At 46.7% G+C, this 15,260-nt stretch overlaps 8 protein-coding genes across 8 annotated transcripts; 5 read left to right on the top strand and 3 right to left on the bottom strand.

The window, feature by feature from the left end:
* Nucleotides 1-201: 201 nt before the first annotated feature.
* On the top strand, nt 202-578 carry CYBJADRAFT_120050 (nuclear transcription factor Y subunit beta; the record flags this gene model as incomplete). The annotated part of the gene is made up of 2 exons (XM_020212308.1): nt 202-241; nt 331-578. Coding segments are annotated over 2 exons (288 nt in total), but the record flags the coding sequence as incomplete, so codon positions are not given.
* A 541-nt stretch (nt 579-1,119) lies between these two features.
* On the top strand, nt 1,120-2,283 carry CYBJADRAFT_132617 (S8 family peptidase; the record flags this gene model as incomplete). Its single annotated transcript, XM_020213066.1, has 1 exon — nt 1,120-2,283. One exon carries the CDS (start codon nt 1,120-1,122, stop codon nt 2,281-2,283), a length of 1,164 nt encoding a protein of 387 aa, XP_020067930.1.
* A 171-nt stretch (nt 2,284-2,454) lies between these two features.
* Nucleotides 2,455-4,164, bottom strand: CYBJADRAFT_164842 (RING-H2 finger protein; the record flags this gene model as incomplete). The annotated part of the gene is made up of 1 exon (XM_020213883.1): nt 2,455-4,164. One exon carries the CDS (start codon nt 4,162-4,164, stop codon nt 2,455-2,457), a length of 1,710 nt encoding a protein of 569 aa, XP_020067929.1.
* A 956-nt stretch (nt 4,165-5,120) lies between these two features.
* On the top strand, nt 5,121-6,884 carry CYBJADRAFT_169843 (malate synthase). Its single transcript, XM_020215954.1, has one exon. It carries the CDS (start codon nt 5,145-5,147, stop codon nt 6,801-6,803), a length of 1,659 nt encoding a protein of 552 aa, XP_020067928.1. The 5' UTR covers nt 5,121-5,144; the 3' UTR covers nt 6,804-6,884.
* Nucleotides 6,694-8,636, bottom strand: MUD2 (Mud2p). The gene is made up of 2 exons (XM_020217778.1): nt 8,557-8,636; nt 6,694-8,499 (listed from the first exon to the last, which is right to left on the bottom strand). Exons 1-2 carry the CDS (start codon nt 8,594-8,596, stop codon nt 6,875-6,877), a joined length of 1,665 nt encoding a protein of 554 aa, XP_020067927.1. The 5' UTR covers nt 8,597-8,636; the 3' UTR covers nt 6,694-6,874.
* A 193-nt stretch (nt 8,637-8,829) lies between these two features.
* Nucleotides 8,830-11,310, top strand: LHS1 (Hsp70 family chaperone LHS1; the record flags this gene model as incomplete). The annotated part of the gene is made up of 1 exon (XM_020212096.1): nt 8,830-11,310. A coding segment is annotated over one exon (2,481 nt), but the record flags the coding sequence as incomplete, so codon positions are not given.
* Nucleotides 11,311-11,755: 445 nt separating this feature from the next.
* ANR2 (Anr2p) lies at nt 11,756-13,342 on the top strand (the record flags this gene model as incomplete). The annotated part of the gene is made up of 1 exon (XM_020216724.1): nt 11,756-13,342. The coding sequence occupies one exon, from the start codon at nt 11,756-11,758 to the stop codon at nt 13,340-13,342; it is 1,587 nt and encodes a 528-aa protein (XP_020067925.1).
* A 141-nt stretch (nt 13,343-13,483) lies between these two features.
* Nucleotides 13,484-14,981, bottom strand: DCW1 (putative mannan endo-1,6-alpha-mannosidase; the record flags this gene model as incomplete). The annotated part of the gene is made up of 2 exons (XM_020217560.1): nt 14,801-14,981; nt 13,484-14,743 (listed from the first exon to the last, which is right to left on the bottom strand). Exons 1-2 carry the CDS (start codon nt 14,828-14,830, stop codon nt 13,484-13,486), a joined length of 1,290 nt encoding a protein of 429 aa, XP_020067924.1. The 5' UTR covers nt 14,831-14,981.
* Nucleotides 14,982-15,260: the final 279 nt, after the last annotated feature.

Raw genomic sequence — 15,260 nt, 5'->3', positions numbered from 1 at the left:
TAGACCGCAAGAAACAAGAATATTGTGAAGATGCAACGACAAGATGGACCACCAGAGTATACGTACATCCAGGCAGCTGCTCCTCACCCAGGTTCCGGATCAACAGTCCCTTACTCTATAACTGGGTCTTTTTATTCCCATGAAGTGCCAAATCCTCCTGCTGAGAATACAGAACCAGAGAACGAACTGGACCGTGAATATGAGATTAAAGAACAAGATAGATGGTTGCCCATTGCTAACGGTAAGTATCACCAAATCCTCTGCATTATTTCTCCCCTCCATCAACGTTTACTCCACTGAAAGATCTAATACTAACACCCTTTTCTCCAGTGGCCAGAGTGATGAAGAACGCCCTGCCTCCAGAGAGCAAACTCTCGAAAGAGTCCAAGATGTGCATGCAAGAGTGTGTTTCTGAGTTCATCTCATTCGTAACGTCAGGGGCAGTTGATAGATGTCAAGCAGAGAAGAGAAAGACCCTAAATGGCGAAGATGTGCTATATGCCATGTACTCGCTGGGATTCGAGAACTATGCTGAAGCGTTGAAGATCTACCTGACCAAGTATAGAGAGGCAGAGAGACTCGATGCTGATGCACGCAGAGAGAAGGATAAACGAAAGAGGTTGCTACGGAAGGAAAGGAAAGAGAGGGAAAGGAAAGAGAAGGAGAGACTGCTGGCGGAACAAGAAGGCGGACAGGAAGCCCAGACAATGAGCATATTGGACACAGGCTCCGCAGGGGAAGAAGAATTCGAATATGACAGTGAAGATACCAAACATCAAAGAGTTCACGACACCATCTCCAAGCTACACAACCAAGAGCTCGTTGACTATGGGCTGGAAGTCGAAGGCGACGAAGATATCTCTGAGTTTGTGATAAACCCGGAATCACCAAATCCAGAGTACGCGGAGGAGCAATTGGACTTCTAGGCCATACTGGCAGGTCTCCTGAAGAGCTGATTTTGTGTCGTTACAGGCCATTTTGAGTGTTGATATCTCCAAACCACAAATTCAACTGCTTTGATGCTCTCTTTCCTTGTTGATGATGTACAGGGAAAGCCACTGAGACACAAAGGAATCGATAGAACGAATGAGACAGCGCCACGTGATCTCTCTCAGTTGTATGGTGCAACTAGTGTGCAGTACCAGCTTTGTCGTCCAGTTCCACAGAGACGTAGACGTTGAAAGCTTTGTTTCCAAGTTCTACATCACGAACCTGGGCCACTTGTCTCTGCAAACAGCAGGTGAACTCGACTTGTCGTCTTTCCAGATTGGCGATTTCAAGGGAATCACTGGCAACTTCACCACCGAGACCGTTTCGTCCTTGTACAACGATCCTAATGTTGTTGCAATCTCCCTTGACCGGGAACTCGTTCTCTCAGAGGTTCAAGAGTATGCGCCACTGCACTTGACCAGGCTTTCACAGGTGGAGCGGCTACACGCTGGACAAAGCATGGATTACGTGTATGATCCTAGTGGTGGAATCGGTGTAGATGTCTACATATTAGACTCTGGTATACAGCTGAACCACCCAGATTTTACACACAGGGTTCATAAAATTGCAGACTATACAGGCCAGAGTGTCAGGGACCAAACAGACCCTGTGGGCCATGGAACGTACATAGCTGGCGTCATTGGTAGTGAAACCTTTGGTGTGGCCAAGAAGGCCAACTTGTACGATATAAAGGTCACTGACAACAGAGGTCGTACCAAGTTGACAGACGTTATAAACGCGTTGAACTTGATAGTGAGCGATTCACGCATTACTGAGAGACCATCGGTTGTTGTCATCCCGCTTATAATGAAAAAGAACTTGATATTGAACGGTGCCGTTGAGGCCGTTGTCAACGAGGGAATCCCAGTGATAGCGTCTGCTGGTAACGACGGGAAGTCTGCGTGTGACTTCTCTCCGGGAAGCGCAAAGGGCTCATTAACTGTTGGTGCATTGGATGCACAGGATAGAATTGCCTCCTTCTCCAATTGGGGGCCATGTGTTGATATATTCACATCTGGAGTCTCAGTGGAGACAACGTCTCTCAGAGGTGGTGCATCGACTTACAAATCTGGAACTTCCCTATCAGCTGGGATCACTGCAGGAATGGTTGCATACTACATGGGAATGGGGGATACTGGTCCACAAGCTGTTGAAAGAGTTGTTAAATATTCGTTGAACGATCACATACCATTGGTGAGCTTAGAGGGGAAACCACAGACCCCCAATAGGATCTTGTTCAACAATGAAGGTGAGCCAAATTGGGGGCCGTCCGAACAAATCAACGTGAATTGAAACTATGGAGGCTATGTTTATACTTAGTGATGTATCTTATACTTGTCCCTTTGTTTGCTAAGTGTATACTGTAGACTGTGGTATTTGGAGGTCATGATAATAAAGAAGAAAACTAAAAGTAATTAAATCAAATAAAGAGAACGAGAACAAGATAAACAGGGGGGTATGGGTTCATGACGCTGTGGTATCATCTTGTGATTGGATTCCCTTGGATCTGCACAAGGGACAGTTATTCTTACCCCTTGTCAACCAAGTGTCTATACATGTTTGGTGGTAGAAGTGTCCGCAATTCGGCAACTTGCGAACAATTTCGTTACACTGGTAGTCGGATAGACAAATTTGACACCTGTCGTTCAAAGCTGTATGGTCTAAGGTCTTATACTGTGTTGTTCTTAGACTAGATGACTCAGTGCTAACGATTTCAAACAATTGACAGTCGTGTTTTTCCAACTCTTCAGCGGTGGTGACTTGTGGTTTGACTTGACCAATCAAGTCTTGCAAGTTCAACAAGTCCTCGTAAGTTGGGTTTTCAGACATCAATGAGGGGGCTGATAATAACGGATGGTTCCATTCGAATGAGTTGCCCATTACAAATATCACCCAAGAGGTATGTGCAGCCGAGTCTTCATCCTGTGGCGTTGAAGTAGACCTTGTTGTTGTTTCTGATGACGATGGAGATAGTGTTGGTGATGTTGGATGTGATGCTGTTGGATTTGCAGAAGTTGTTGGAGGTCTGCTGTTCTCACCACGCATAAACCAGTCAACATTCTCTGGTTGTGGTGTGCTATTGGATGTCGTGGCTGTGGTGTCTCGGGGTTGTTGTACCGAGCGTAGCCCAATGATCATCACAGGTACAACAGAGTGCTCATTTGCTGTTTGGTTACCATTTGCGCCTTGAGAGGTTTCACTGTCGAATCTAAACGCTCTAAAGAAGGACATATTGTCCGAGCCAGCGTTACGAGTGAGCTCAGTGTTTAGCAGTCCATGGTGCAATTGTGTGACGAACTCTTGGTACGTCGAGTCCTGTGGTGCACCATTGTCGCCTGTTGATCTCGAAGTGTTATCAAAACGACGACCATTGACCACCGATGATCCCATTAGCCCTCGAAGAGCAGACGAAGCTGCCAGTTCCAAGAGCCTTGAAAGCATTTCAACCTGGTTGTCGAACGATAATGACCCTTGAGTTGTGCCTGAGTCGTTGGAGTCAGCGGATCCTGAGAGCGATCTATTTTGGGTTGCCCTAGCAGCTGCCGTGTTTCCTAATCTGGAGGCTATGCTATCCAGCTCATCCATAAAGTGTGCAATTTCATCCTCTCTTCCAGAGGCATCGCCAGAGGGTGAACGAGGCAATGCATCATTGTTACCAGAAGGTGCTGGAACAGCGGCGGAAGCGCCTGTTGCTATCCGCACGTTGTTGTTATCAGTAGCATTGCTATCCATGTCAGCACGGGCCTCGTCAATCATGGTATCGAACAGCGACTGTATCGACTCACCGTCTCTGTTCCAGAACCTCAGGGTATCCGCCAGTCTGTGTATCCTACGTCTCTGACGCGGTCTCTGGCTCTGTGCCGATGATCTTCGTCTTCTCACGTTCGCCATTCTCTGTGAAGCATCCAACATTGCGCTCATCTGCGGTTCACCCTCGCTGAGCGCATGCGATTCACCGTGCAACGCCTGTTGAAGTGCCGACTCATTCGCTGCTGGCACTGCTGGCACTGCTGCTATCGTCGCTTCCCCTGTCGTTGCCACCGGTGCCGCCGTTGCCCCTGTCGTGCCAGTAGACGTCTGACTCATAACCCCGTTGCCAACTCCACTGTTGGAGCCAGAGCTCGCTGATCTGCCTGCCCGTCCCTGCTGGCCCTCGCCAGAGTCGTGCGCCATCCTTGAAGACAGATTCCCCATCGTTGCTGTGCTGTGTTACACGTTGGCTGTGCTCTTTCACCGTGTAAGCGTTGTGTCTAAGTGTGTGTGCTGTTGTTGTACGACGAAAGGGAAAAGTCGCAAGGCCGTTGTATGGCGCTTTATCAGGAGCCTCCCGCGGGAAGGCGAGGAAAGAGCGACGGAGGGAGGCTACACCCGGACACCAGTGCTTATATAAGGGCTTACTAAGGGGTTTACGTAAGTGCTTACAAAGCACAGTACGTAAGAGCTAACTATGTAAGAGCTAACTACGTAAGAGCTAACTATGTAAGGGCTAGCAGTACGTAACAGCTAGCAGTACATAAGAGCTAATAGTACATAAGAGCTAATAGTGCGTAACAGCTAACAGTACGTAAGAGCTATCAGTACATAAGAGCTTACATTACGTAACAGCTAACTTTGCAACAGCTAACGTAGCACACTACGTAACACCTTACACTACGTAACAGCTAACAAAGCACACTACGTAACAGCTACCAAAGCACACCGTGTAACAGCTGACATGGCCCGTGTCGGGAGAAGCAGGACACGCTCAACAACAAATGCCCACTTCTCCTGACCCGAAACCCAACGGCACTCTCCGTGACTCGGCCTGCCTCCCCGTGTGGGCTCATCCCCAGGCGCACTCCCTCGCACGGTTGAAAGCAAACCACAACATCCCTCACGAGCGAAGCCGAAGAGGCAAACGCACGGTATTGGTGCGTGCGCTTCCTTCCGCCCGCGCGTTTACCCCGGATTATTGAAACCTGGTTGTTGGTTGAATGGGAAAATGGGGGTACCAAGGTGATGGAGGCATATTGTTGAAGAGACTCGCTATACGGTCTTCTCCCGTGTTGTATTTAAAAGGGGGTGTTTCCCCTGAAATTTTTGTTTTCTCCTTTCCCCTTGTTGTACACCCCAAGTTCAAAGTAAAAGGATCAACAAACACCCCCCCAGACGAGATGACTGTTGCTGACAACCCATTCCCAGAGACCCAGGACGTGCTCCAAGGAGTGCAAGTGCGTGCGCGCGTTCCACAGAACGCCCAGCACATCATCACCGCGGACGCGCTGGCGTTCATTGCGATCTTGCACCGTACTTTCAACAAGACCCGTAAGAGACTGTTGGCGAACCGCCAGGTTGAGCAGTCCAAGCGTGATGCCGGTATCTTGCCAAACTTCCTTGAGGAGACCAAGTACATCAGAGAGGACCCTACCTGGAAGGGCCCTGTGTTGGGACCAAAGCTTCAGGACAGAAGAACCGAGATCACAGGCCCAGCTTCCAGATCGATGCTTGTCAATGCGCTGAACGCACACGTTGCGACGTATATGTGTGATATGGAGGATTCTGCCACGCCAACATGGCTCAACATGGTTGACGGCCAGGTGAACCTGTACGACGCTGTCAGAAAGCAAATCGACTTCAAGAAGGGCAACAAGGAGTACAAGTTGAACCTCAACAAGCACATTCCAACGTTGATTGTGCGTCCAAGAGGGTGGCACTTGGAGGAGAAGCACGTGTTGGTTGACGGTGAGCCAGTGTCTGGTTCGATCTTTGACTTTGCACTGTACTTCTACCACAACGCCAAGGAGACCATTGCCCAGGGCTTTGGTCCTTACTTCTACTTGCCAAAGATGGAGCACCACCTTGAGGCCAAGCTGTGGAACGACATCTTCAACGTTGCTCAAGATTACATCAACATCCCAAGAGGCACCATCCGTGCCACCGTGTTGATCGAGACCTTGCCAGCAGCCTTCCAGATGGATGAAATCATCTATCAGTTGCGTGAGCACTCTGCAGGTTTGAACTGTGGTCGTTGGGATTACATCTTCTCCTACATCAAGTGTTTGAGAAACCACCCAGAGTTCATCTTGCCAGACCGTGCGCAAGTGAACATGACTGTTGGCTTCATGGCCTCTTACGTCAAGCTTTTGATCTACACATGTCACCGTCGTGGTGTCCACGCCATGGGTGGTATGGCTGCTCAAATTCCAATCAAGGATGATCCAAAGCGTAACGCTGTTGCCATGGCCAACGTTAAGAAGGATAAGCTCAGAGAGTTCAATGCTGGTCATGACGGTACTTGGATTGCCCACCCAGCTTTGGCTCCAATTGCTAACGAGATCTTCAAGCAAATGCTCACACCAAACCAGATCAATTCCGGTAAGGGCGTTGAAGGCTACATTCCAATCACTCAACGTGATTTGTTGTCTCCATACGTTGAAGGTGGTGAGATCACCGAGGCTGGTATCAAGGCCAACTTGGTGATTGGTTTGTCCTACATTGAAGCTTGGTTGCGTGGTGTCGGTTGTGTTCCAATCAACTACTTGATGGAGGATGCTGCCACTGCCGAGGTTTCAAGATCCCAATTGTACCAATGGGTTAGACATGGTGCTAAGACCAAAGAGGGTAAGATTGTTACCCCAGAGTACACTTCTAAGTTGCTGGGTGAAGTTCAACAACAGTTGGCTTCGAAGGCTAAGCCAGGTCACAAGTTTGCTGAAGCTGCTAACTACTTCAAGGATGACGTTACCGGCAAGGAGTACCACAACTTCTTGACCACTTTGATCTACGATGACGTTACCACTTTGGAGAGATCTACCCCAGCTACAAAGTTGTAAGCGAATAACTCTTCCTTTTTCACGTCATTATATAGCTTAAAAAACACATTTTTGTTGATCAAATCAAAAGTTCAGAATAAGTTCAATTCGTAGTCATTTTCAGGGATATAACTCACCAAGACGGTTCTTTCATGGTACTTACATCCGTGCAAACCTTTAACAGCCTTTGTTGCATTGTCTGTGGATTCGAATTTCACAAATATCTTACCAATTGAAGATTGCAAGTTTTTTAAATTCCTCTTGTAGGACTCATCTGGACGTGGTATTTTCAGAGATACAACCGATCCAAACTTTGAACATTCATGTGCCATATCTTTTGTTACTTGGTCGTATGCCATGTCTTTCTTCAACTCTTCTGGATGAACGGCATTCAAGATCACAATAACGTTGGTTTCGACTAGCTGGTGAGAGCTTGCTATTTTCGCTAACGATCTGAAAGTGACCTTTTCAACTTGTTCAAGTCCTGCACACGCTTTGATGGAATGAAGAGTTACGTCCCTGATTTGAATCTTATTGATGAGTTCAACAATCTCCCCCACGTCTTTACCATCTGGAACCGTTACAAACACAATTCCCAATGAGTTTGAATCGTTATCTTTGATTATTTGGATATGGCAATTAGGTACCAATGGATCCAAATCGTCCTTCAAATCTTCTTCCGTAATATCAGAGGGTACATTAACAATAGCGATCTTATTCGAACAATCGGATGATGGGTCATTTGGAATTCTTTGAGGAGAGATATAAGATTGTGGTCTTTCAATGGTTAACGAGAGGTTCAACTCCTTTTGTAAATGGTACGACGATGCGTATAGTATTGTAGTCAACTCACTCGTTGAGAGTTGTAATATCAAGAACTTGTTTAGGTGGAGTTCATGTTTGACGATCATCGCACCATCAATTGCCAATGAAGAGATGAAAGTTGTCAAACCTTTCACGAGACGTTCAACAGGGTACAGTGTAAATTCCACACCAGATATGATTAATTGTTTTGAAAGACGAGAGGATGCAGGGTCAATATTGACCTCGTCGAACAGAATTGACGTGTAGTTGTTCAAATCACCACTGTTGACCAGTCCTTCAACTTTGGAGATATCGATACGTTGTTTACGACCTTCACCAGGCAATGGGAATAAACCTGAAATCTTTGCCCTTTCAGCACTGACTTTTTCAAACCCTTTTGGCTTGACATCCCACAATGAGTGTCGCTCCAGTTTGTCGATGCTGGTGGCAGATTCAACTTCTTCTGGCTTGAAGTTGTACTGGGAGAACTCCAGATGGTCTCTGTGATCTCTGTGATCTCTGTGATCTCTAGGGTCCCTGCGATCTCTGCGATCCCTGTAGTCTCTGTAGTCTCGGTGGTCTCTACGACCATCCCTGTACGCTCTCCGATCATTATAGTGATCCCTTGAATCCCTCGAGTCCCTGTAATCTCTTGAATCGTAGCCTCTGGAGCGGTTATCCTCCCTTCCGCCGGAGTTCCTGTACCGTCTATCGTCTCTTCTGTAATCTCTGTAGTTACCACCACCTCTGCCATACTCCCGTCTGTCAGCATCACGGTCTCTGTAGTCAGAGCCACGAGTATCTCTCACAGAGCTGTAGCCATTGGACTCAGGAGCCCTCTCACCAGCAGTTCTCTCACCGTCCCTCGACTCTCGGGCCCTATAGCCAGCACCCTCGCCCTGTTCCTGAAGCACTACATCAACCCACGTTAGTAAACCATCACAACACAAACCGTCGACAAGGTACTCACACTTCTGCTTAAGAGCCTCCAACACGTTGTTGTTACTCATCTTCTCTCCGTGAGTTTGTGTAATTTCCTCTTCCTTCTAGAACTTTCCATCTCATCGAGCAAAGCTGTTTGTGTTTTTTTTTGCGTACACAGTCTTAGGCTTTTGTTTATCGGTACGCTCACTACTTTTGCTATGCGTGCTGTTGGCCGGGTTTCGGTGAAGTGCCACATCATCACCACCACTTTGCTGGTAAAGGACATAGGAAGAAGGCCAAAGTTTTAACGCCAATTAAGAGAATGAGAGGTGTATCGCTCTTGTTGTTGATATGTACTGTGACGGTGGCATCGATTCTCGGTATCGATCTCGGCAATGACTTCACCAAGGCTGCTCTGGTTGCCCCAAGAATGCCCTTTGAGATCGTGATGAGCGCCGATTCCAAGCGTAAGGACGTTTCAGGGTTGGCATTGAAGCCACTGTTCAACGATGGTATCGAGAGGCTCTACGGCTCTCAGACGTCGTCTCACTGCACGAGGTTCCCGAAGCAGTGCCTGCTGAATTATAAGCCATTATTGGGCAAACCAGCGGATGACGCTGTTGTCCAGCGCTACTTGAAGTCACACCCTGGTGTTTCGATCAATCCTTCTCAGAATAACAGAAACACCATCTCGTTTGAAGTCGAGGATCACCAGTATCCAATAGAGGAGGTGTTGGCTATGAACTTGGGGAATATCAAAGCAAGGGCTTCCTCTTTGCTCCAGGAAAAGGTGCCAGGTGGGTACTCCCAAATCCAGGACGTTGCCATTGCAGTCCCTTCCTTCTTCAAACAATCTCAAAGACTGGCTATCTTGGATGCTGCTGAATTAGCAGGACTCAACGTTGTTGCACTGATTGACGATGGTGTCGCTATTGCCACCAACTATGCGACCAATAACGAGTTGGCAGACGATACAAAGGAATACCACATCGTTTATGATATGGGCGCTGGCTCTACAAAGGCCACTTTGGTTTCCTTTACAAAGCTCAACGATTCAATCCCACTGAGTATTGAAGTCCATGGCTATGCGTTCGATGAAACTCTTGGTGGAGGTTATTTCACCAACGTTGTGGCAGAGTTGATCAGATCAAAGTTCTTGAAGAACCATAAACAGATTAGATCTGATAAATTCCAGTCAAATGAACGTTCTGTGGCTAAATTGTTCCAGGCTGCTGAGAAAGCCAAGCTAGTGTTGAGTGCAAATAACGAGGCTCACGTTTCCATCGAATCCCTCTATGAGGATATCGATTTCAAGACTAAAGTTACCCGTGAAGAGTTTGAGGACTTTATATCTGATTCGATTCCAAGTATTACACAGCCTTTAAAGGATGTGTTGAAACAAGCAGGTCTCAGCATTAAGGACATGACGTCTGTTATCTATGCTGGTGGCTCAACCCGTGTACCATTCGTTCAACGCCATTTGCAGTCTTTTATCGGTGAAGATTTGATTTCAAAGACAATCAATGCAGATGAAGCTGCCGTGTTTGGTGCCACACTCCGTGGAGTCCAAATATCCAAGGTGTTTAGAGCAAAGGAATTTAACGTTACAGAGAGATCTCCATATGAATACTCTGTTTCATTCGATGATGACTCAGAGGTTGTGATCTTCCCACAGGGATCCTCATACGGTCAAGAGTTCACGCTTGATGTGACTGATAAGCTTAGTGATTCGTTTGGCATTGACTTGATTGAAGATTTAAAGAGAATCGTCAGATATGAACCTGTCGGTAAACTAGCAGATATTGTCGAGAAGCTTAAATTCAACATCAGCGATTGTGCTGATGAAGTGAAGTATGTTGCCAACTTTAAGCTATCACAGAGTCGTATAGTTGAACTTGAGTCTTTGAGTGCACAATGTACTGCATCAATGGGATTGTTTGAAAAGCTCAAGGGAACTTTTGACAGTAACGAAGATATCAAACTCACTTCAAAGATTGCAGTCAAGCCAAAGTATCTTTCGTCACGTCCTTTAGGCTCTGCTACAAGGCAAGACTTGAAATTACACCTGTTGAACTTGGCAAATGCTGATAAGCAGAGAAAATCAGAGGCTGAGAAGTTGAATGAATTAGAAGCGGCATTGTACAGTGCACGTTCCTATTTCACAGATGATGACGTTGTTGAACAAATTGAAGAGGATGTATTGGACCATGCAAATGCCCTTGTGAGCGATTTGTTGGATTGGCTAGATTACGAGAGTGACGGTGCCTCTATAAAGACCATAAAGGGTAAACTCAACGAGGTTAAAAAGATTAGAGATGAAATTGAAGGTGAAATTGCCAAACTTTCTGTCCCGTTGGATTTAGATGAGTTTAAAAAGGTTTATGACAGAGGTGTTAAGGCTGTGAACAAGTTCCAGGATTCGTTGCTAACTTTGAAGGACATCACCATGAACTTATCCGTGGAGTTTGCCAAAATTGGATTGGACTTTGACGAAGAATTCTCAAAGTTGAAACTGCCAGAGCTAATCTCTGAGGACAAGTTCAACAGGGTCCAGAAGAGCATCGATAGTGCGCTTGAAGAGGTTAAGAATCTCATCGAAAAGGGTGAAAACAAGTTCGAGTCCGTTTCTAGAGATGACAAGCTCGAGGTTATGATCGAGGCCAATGAAAAGTTGAACGGATTGGAGAAGCTTGAGGAGAACATTGCAGCCAAATTTGCGCGTGCTCACAGGGGACTGAAGGAGATCTACAACAAGAGAATCCGTTCTCTCAAGAGAAAGGCAGCTAAGGAGGAGAAGAAGAGACAAGAGATGGCAGAGGAGGAAGGAAAAGAGGCCTCAACGGAGGAAGATGAAGCTGAAGATGACATCGAGGAACAACAACAAGAAGAAGTAATACAGGAAACACCGGTTGATACGCCAATTGACGAGGAAACCACCGAGACAGTTTCGAAACAAAAGGAAACCGTTGAGCACGACGAATTGTGATTATATATACACTTAGCTACTACTCCAACTATATGTATAGTCACTTTTATTGGTCAATATCGGCGTAGATGTGCTTGATTGCTCTCGCTGAGGTTTATCCGGTGTTTACTAAGCACGCAGGAGCAAGCTGAGTGTTTATCCGGCATTGGGGGGAGAAAGCCAATAAGCGAGGGAAATTCCAGCTCTCTTGAAGTTTTAGCTATATGAATGGCCAGCGAGAGAGAGGAACAGGGAGCTTTAGAAGATCCACAGAAGAACAATGGCAGCTGTAACGTCGCCTGTGAAGTACGTTGGTGTGAACATGGACCATGGGCTGGTCTCCAGAGGGTTGAACATCTTTGTTCCATCGGCTTCTGCTGCACAGAACATACCGATAAGTGCCGTCTTTCTAGCCCACTTCAACGTCCATACTGGTTATGAGTTGAAATGGAGCAAGTCAGTCGATGAGATCTCACTGGAGGGTGTGGAGTTTAAAGCATTGCCTTCAGGCTTGCATGAGAGGGAACGAGACGTGATAACATTTGTGCTGCCGGCTAAGGGATCAAAGGGTGTTGATGATTTGTTGTATGGAGTATGTGTTTTCCACCAGAACTTGAAAGAGTCAGAGAGCGGTGATAGATCCACTGTTAAGATGTACTCGCTGGGTGTGATTGTTGATCCCTACAAGCATAGGTCCAACTCGTTGGTGACATCCTCGGGTCCTGCTTGGAAGCCGGCAAACTTCTCATGTGGAGTTGAGCACGTGGAAGAGCTGAACCAGCTGTTGGATAATTGGAAGGAAGAAGACGGCTATGACTCGTTTGAGAAGTTCTTTGAGGCCAAATCTGATATCGTCAATGTTATGTCAACACCGTCATCACCAAGGGTCCAGAGAATATTGCCGTCGGAGAATGCAAAGGAGGGAAATCACCACTATCTGTTGAAACTGGACTCGCTCCTGGAAACATTAGGCCCACTGATCTTCAAAGTGTGGAGGTGCTCGCTGTTGAGACAGAGAATCATCTTCTTCGATGCCCCTTCTTTGGAGGAGAGTTGTGCCTTTGCTTATTGTCTCTCAATACTATCAACGGTTCCACAGGAGCTGAAATCGCTAATCGATGAAACCACGGCGTGTAATCTCCAGTTCAACAGACCAATCTTCTCCGTTGGTGTCAGTGATATTGATTGGCTAAAGACTTTGGCCTCAAACGAGGATGGCTTCATTGCAGTGTCGTCAGATGAGATTATCATGTTCAAGAACAAGCTCTACGACACAGCTGTGCAATTGCAGAGGGAAGACGCTTCCAGTCCTGTGATGTTCCAGTCAAAGGCCAAGCTACCAGGTGCAGTCAATGTCCCAGCTCTAAGAGCAACACAGAGAGATTTGAAGAGATTCAACGTGCTCGTACGAGAATATGAACTGTATAAGGATAGTGACATCACAGATGATGAATCATCGCTGGATTGGTGGGCTCAGGTAACTGAGCCACTTTCATGGAGGTATCTGGCATGGTCTGGCTTCTACTGGTGGGCTTCAGCGGGTGAGAAGGAGCTCATGGACGACGAGACTTACTCTGAAGGGATTGCTGGTTATAGTGAGATTGGCGAGAACGGTAATGAGAGGCTATTATCAATAGTGGGCTATTTCCAAAGCCTTACAAAGAGAATATTTAGAACCGTTCAGGATATTGTCGGGGACTTGGACGTTAATGAGCCAATAGTGGTGGAATACTCTGACCTGGTTGAAATGGGATTGGATCCTTACTCCACGGACGACATTGAATTCGTCATTGAATTCATCAAGCTATGGTGGAACCGAGATGCCAAAGTCGGAAGCTCACTGGGTAACCTGTGTTGTTTTATGTAACCTCTACACTATAAGTCGTTTCACCTCCCATTCTGGTCCAGATATATTTTCATAATATAGTAATTTGCAAGTAGTTACTTGCATAAACAGAGAACAAACAAACAAAGCAAAGTCATAGTATAATTGAACAAGATTGAATCATCATAGCACAGTCCAAGCAAATGCTCCGACAATTGTCGCACCGACAACAACGGTGATGATTGCAGCACCAGCTTCATCACCCTTGTCAATTGTCAGTGGACTTAGATTGGTTTGACTCTGTTGCGTACCAGCAGCACCATCACCTTGTGACGTACCACAGGTGGAGTTAGTACATGGAGCAGGTCTGTCCCTAATTCTCAAATTTTGCATCACTTCAAGAGCAGACATCTGTTCACCCAGTCCATAGTACCCGTCCCAGCCTGAATACCACCAGTTGAGTCCACACGTGTGGCCATCTGTACCACCAGAGCACGAGTTGGAGGCTGCTCTTGCAGAGGCGTCCAGCAAGCTGTAGATGTCGTCATAAGTCTCTGGAACCATATATGCGGTCAAGCCCAAGAATCTAGAGAAATAAGCCTTGAACGATCTTTGATCGTTATTACAGTTGTTACTGCCTTGACACGCAGCTTCATAGAGAACCGAGTCGTTGAAGAATACCGTGGAGCTTCTCAAATAGTCGAGTGTTCTTGTTCTCCACTTCTCCTCCTCAGTGAAGTTGTACAAGTAAGCAGAGCCTGACATCATGAGACCTTGGTTATAAGTCCACTGGAGCTTTGTGATCTCCGTACAGTTATCGTCAATGTTCGCACCATCATAGACAAAGTACCAGTCGCTCTCATGGATGAGACCTGTGTCGTACATCCAATCGTGCACCTTGTCACACCAGTCAACGTATGAAGTGTTCCCGGTGTATCTGGCCAATCTGGCACCAATGTGGAAGAGACAGCCGTTGGAAACGGAGTTCTTGTAGTCATAACCAGAGTTCCATTCAAAGATCTGCCATCTTAGACCACCTCCACAGTGATCTGGGTCCCATCTCAATGCCATTGTATTGAACACCGCCTGTGCTAGATATAACCACTGTGGCTGGTCATCTGGAGGATTTGGAAAGTTTCTCTCGGCAGCAGCCATGACTGCAATGCCCCAGAACCCTTGATCATCGTTACCTTCTGTCGTGGACTGGTTCAACGGCACGTAGTTCCAATCATCGCCAACCTGTGCTAAGAGTGCCTCGTACGTTTGGTTCAAGTATGTGTCGTTTTCCATATAGTACCAGTAGTCGATCATGGAGCCCCAGGCACCGCCAGCCTCCCACCAGTAGTACGGGTTCGAGAACATACCGATGGTTTGACCGTACTGATCACCTGTGTAGTAGTCCATTAGACCATCTGCGATCAACGACGTAACGTTCTTCAAACTCTCCAGTTCATCCGGGTATAGCCAAATGGCACTCGCTAGGTGGATCACCGATGACACCTCCAGCAGAAAACGGCTTGATGGCTTCATAACTGTCTGTCCTGGGAAGCCTGGCTGGTTGTGTAATGCAAAAAGCTTCGTTGGCGACTGTGCAAGTATGCAAAGGTAAGATAAATAAGCCTAAGAAGGGACTTTTGGTGATGAATTTCACTAACTTTGGAGGCCTTTGGGCTGAGCCAAGGAGGAAACCGGTGGGATTAAACCGACAAAAGCGAAAGAAAAAGGAAAAAAAAAACTCTCTTTGGTGTTTTTTTCGCTCCGTAACCACGGTTACATGTCCTGTTTCTGCGGGCCTCCGCTGTCTTGCGCCATTTTGCTCTTCCGCGACTGCCAGAAACGGAGAGAATTGTCGGTGTCGCACGTGGAATCGATTTTCATTGCCTGATTTGTCGAACATGTCAAGTGTGGCTAGTGGAAAATGGCTTGCGCAAACAGCCGGATTAGGCAGTAAAGCGAAACA

The sequence above is a fragment of the Cyberlindnera jadinii genome, assembly GCF_001661405.1.
Source record: "Cyberlindnera jadinii NRRL Y-1542 unplaced genomic scaffold CYBJAscaffold_24, whole genome shotgun sequence".
NCBI classification, from domain to species: domain Eukaryota; kingdom Fungi; phylum Ascomycota; class Saccharomycetes; order Phaffomycetales; family Wickerhamomycetaceae; genus Williopsis; species Williopsis jadinii.
Note: the sequence above shows the minus strand (reverse complement) of the source record. Positions and strands in the feature narration are given on the sequence as shown.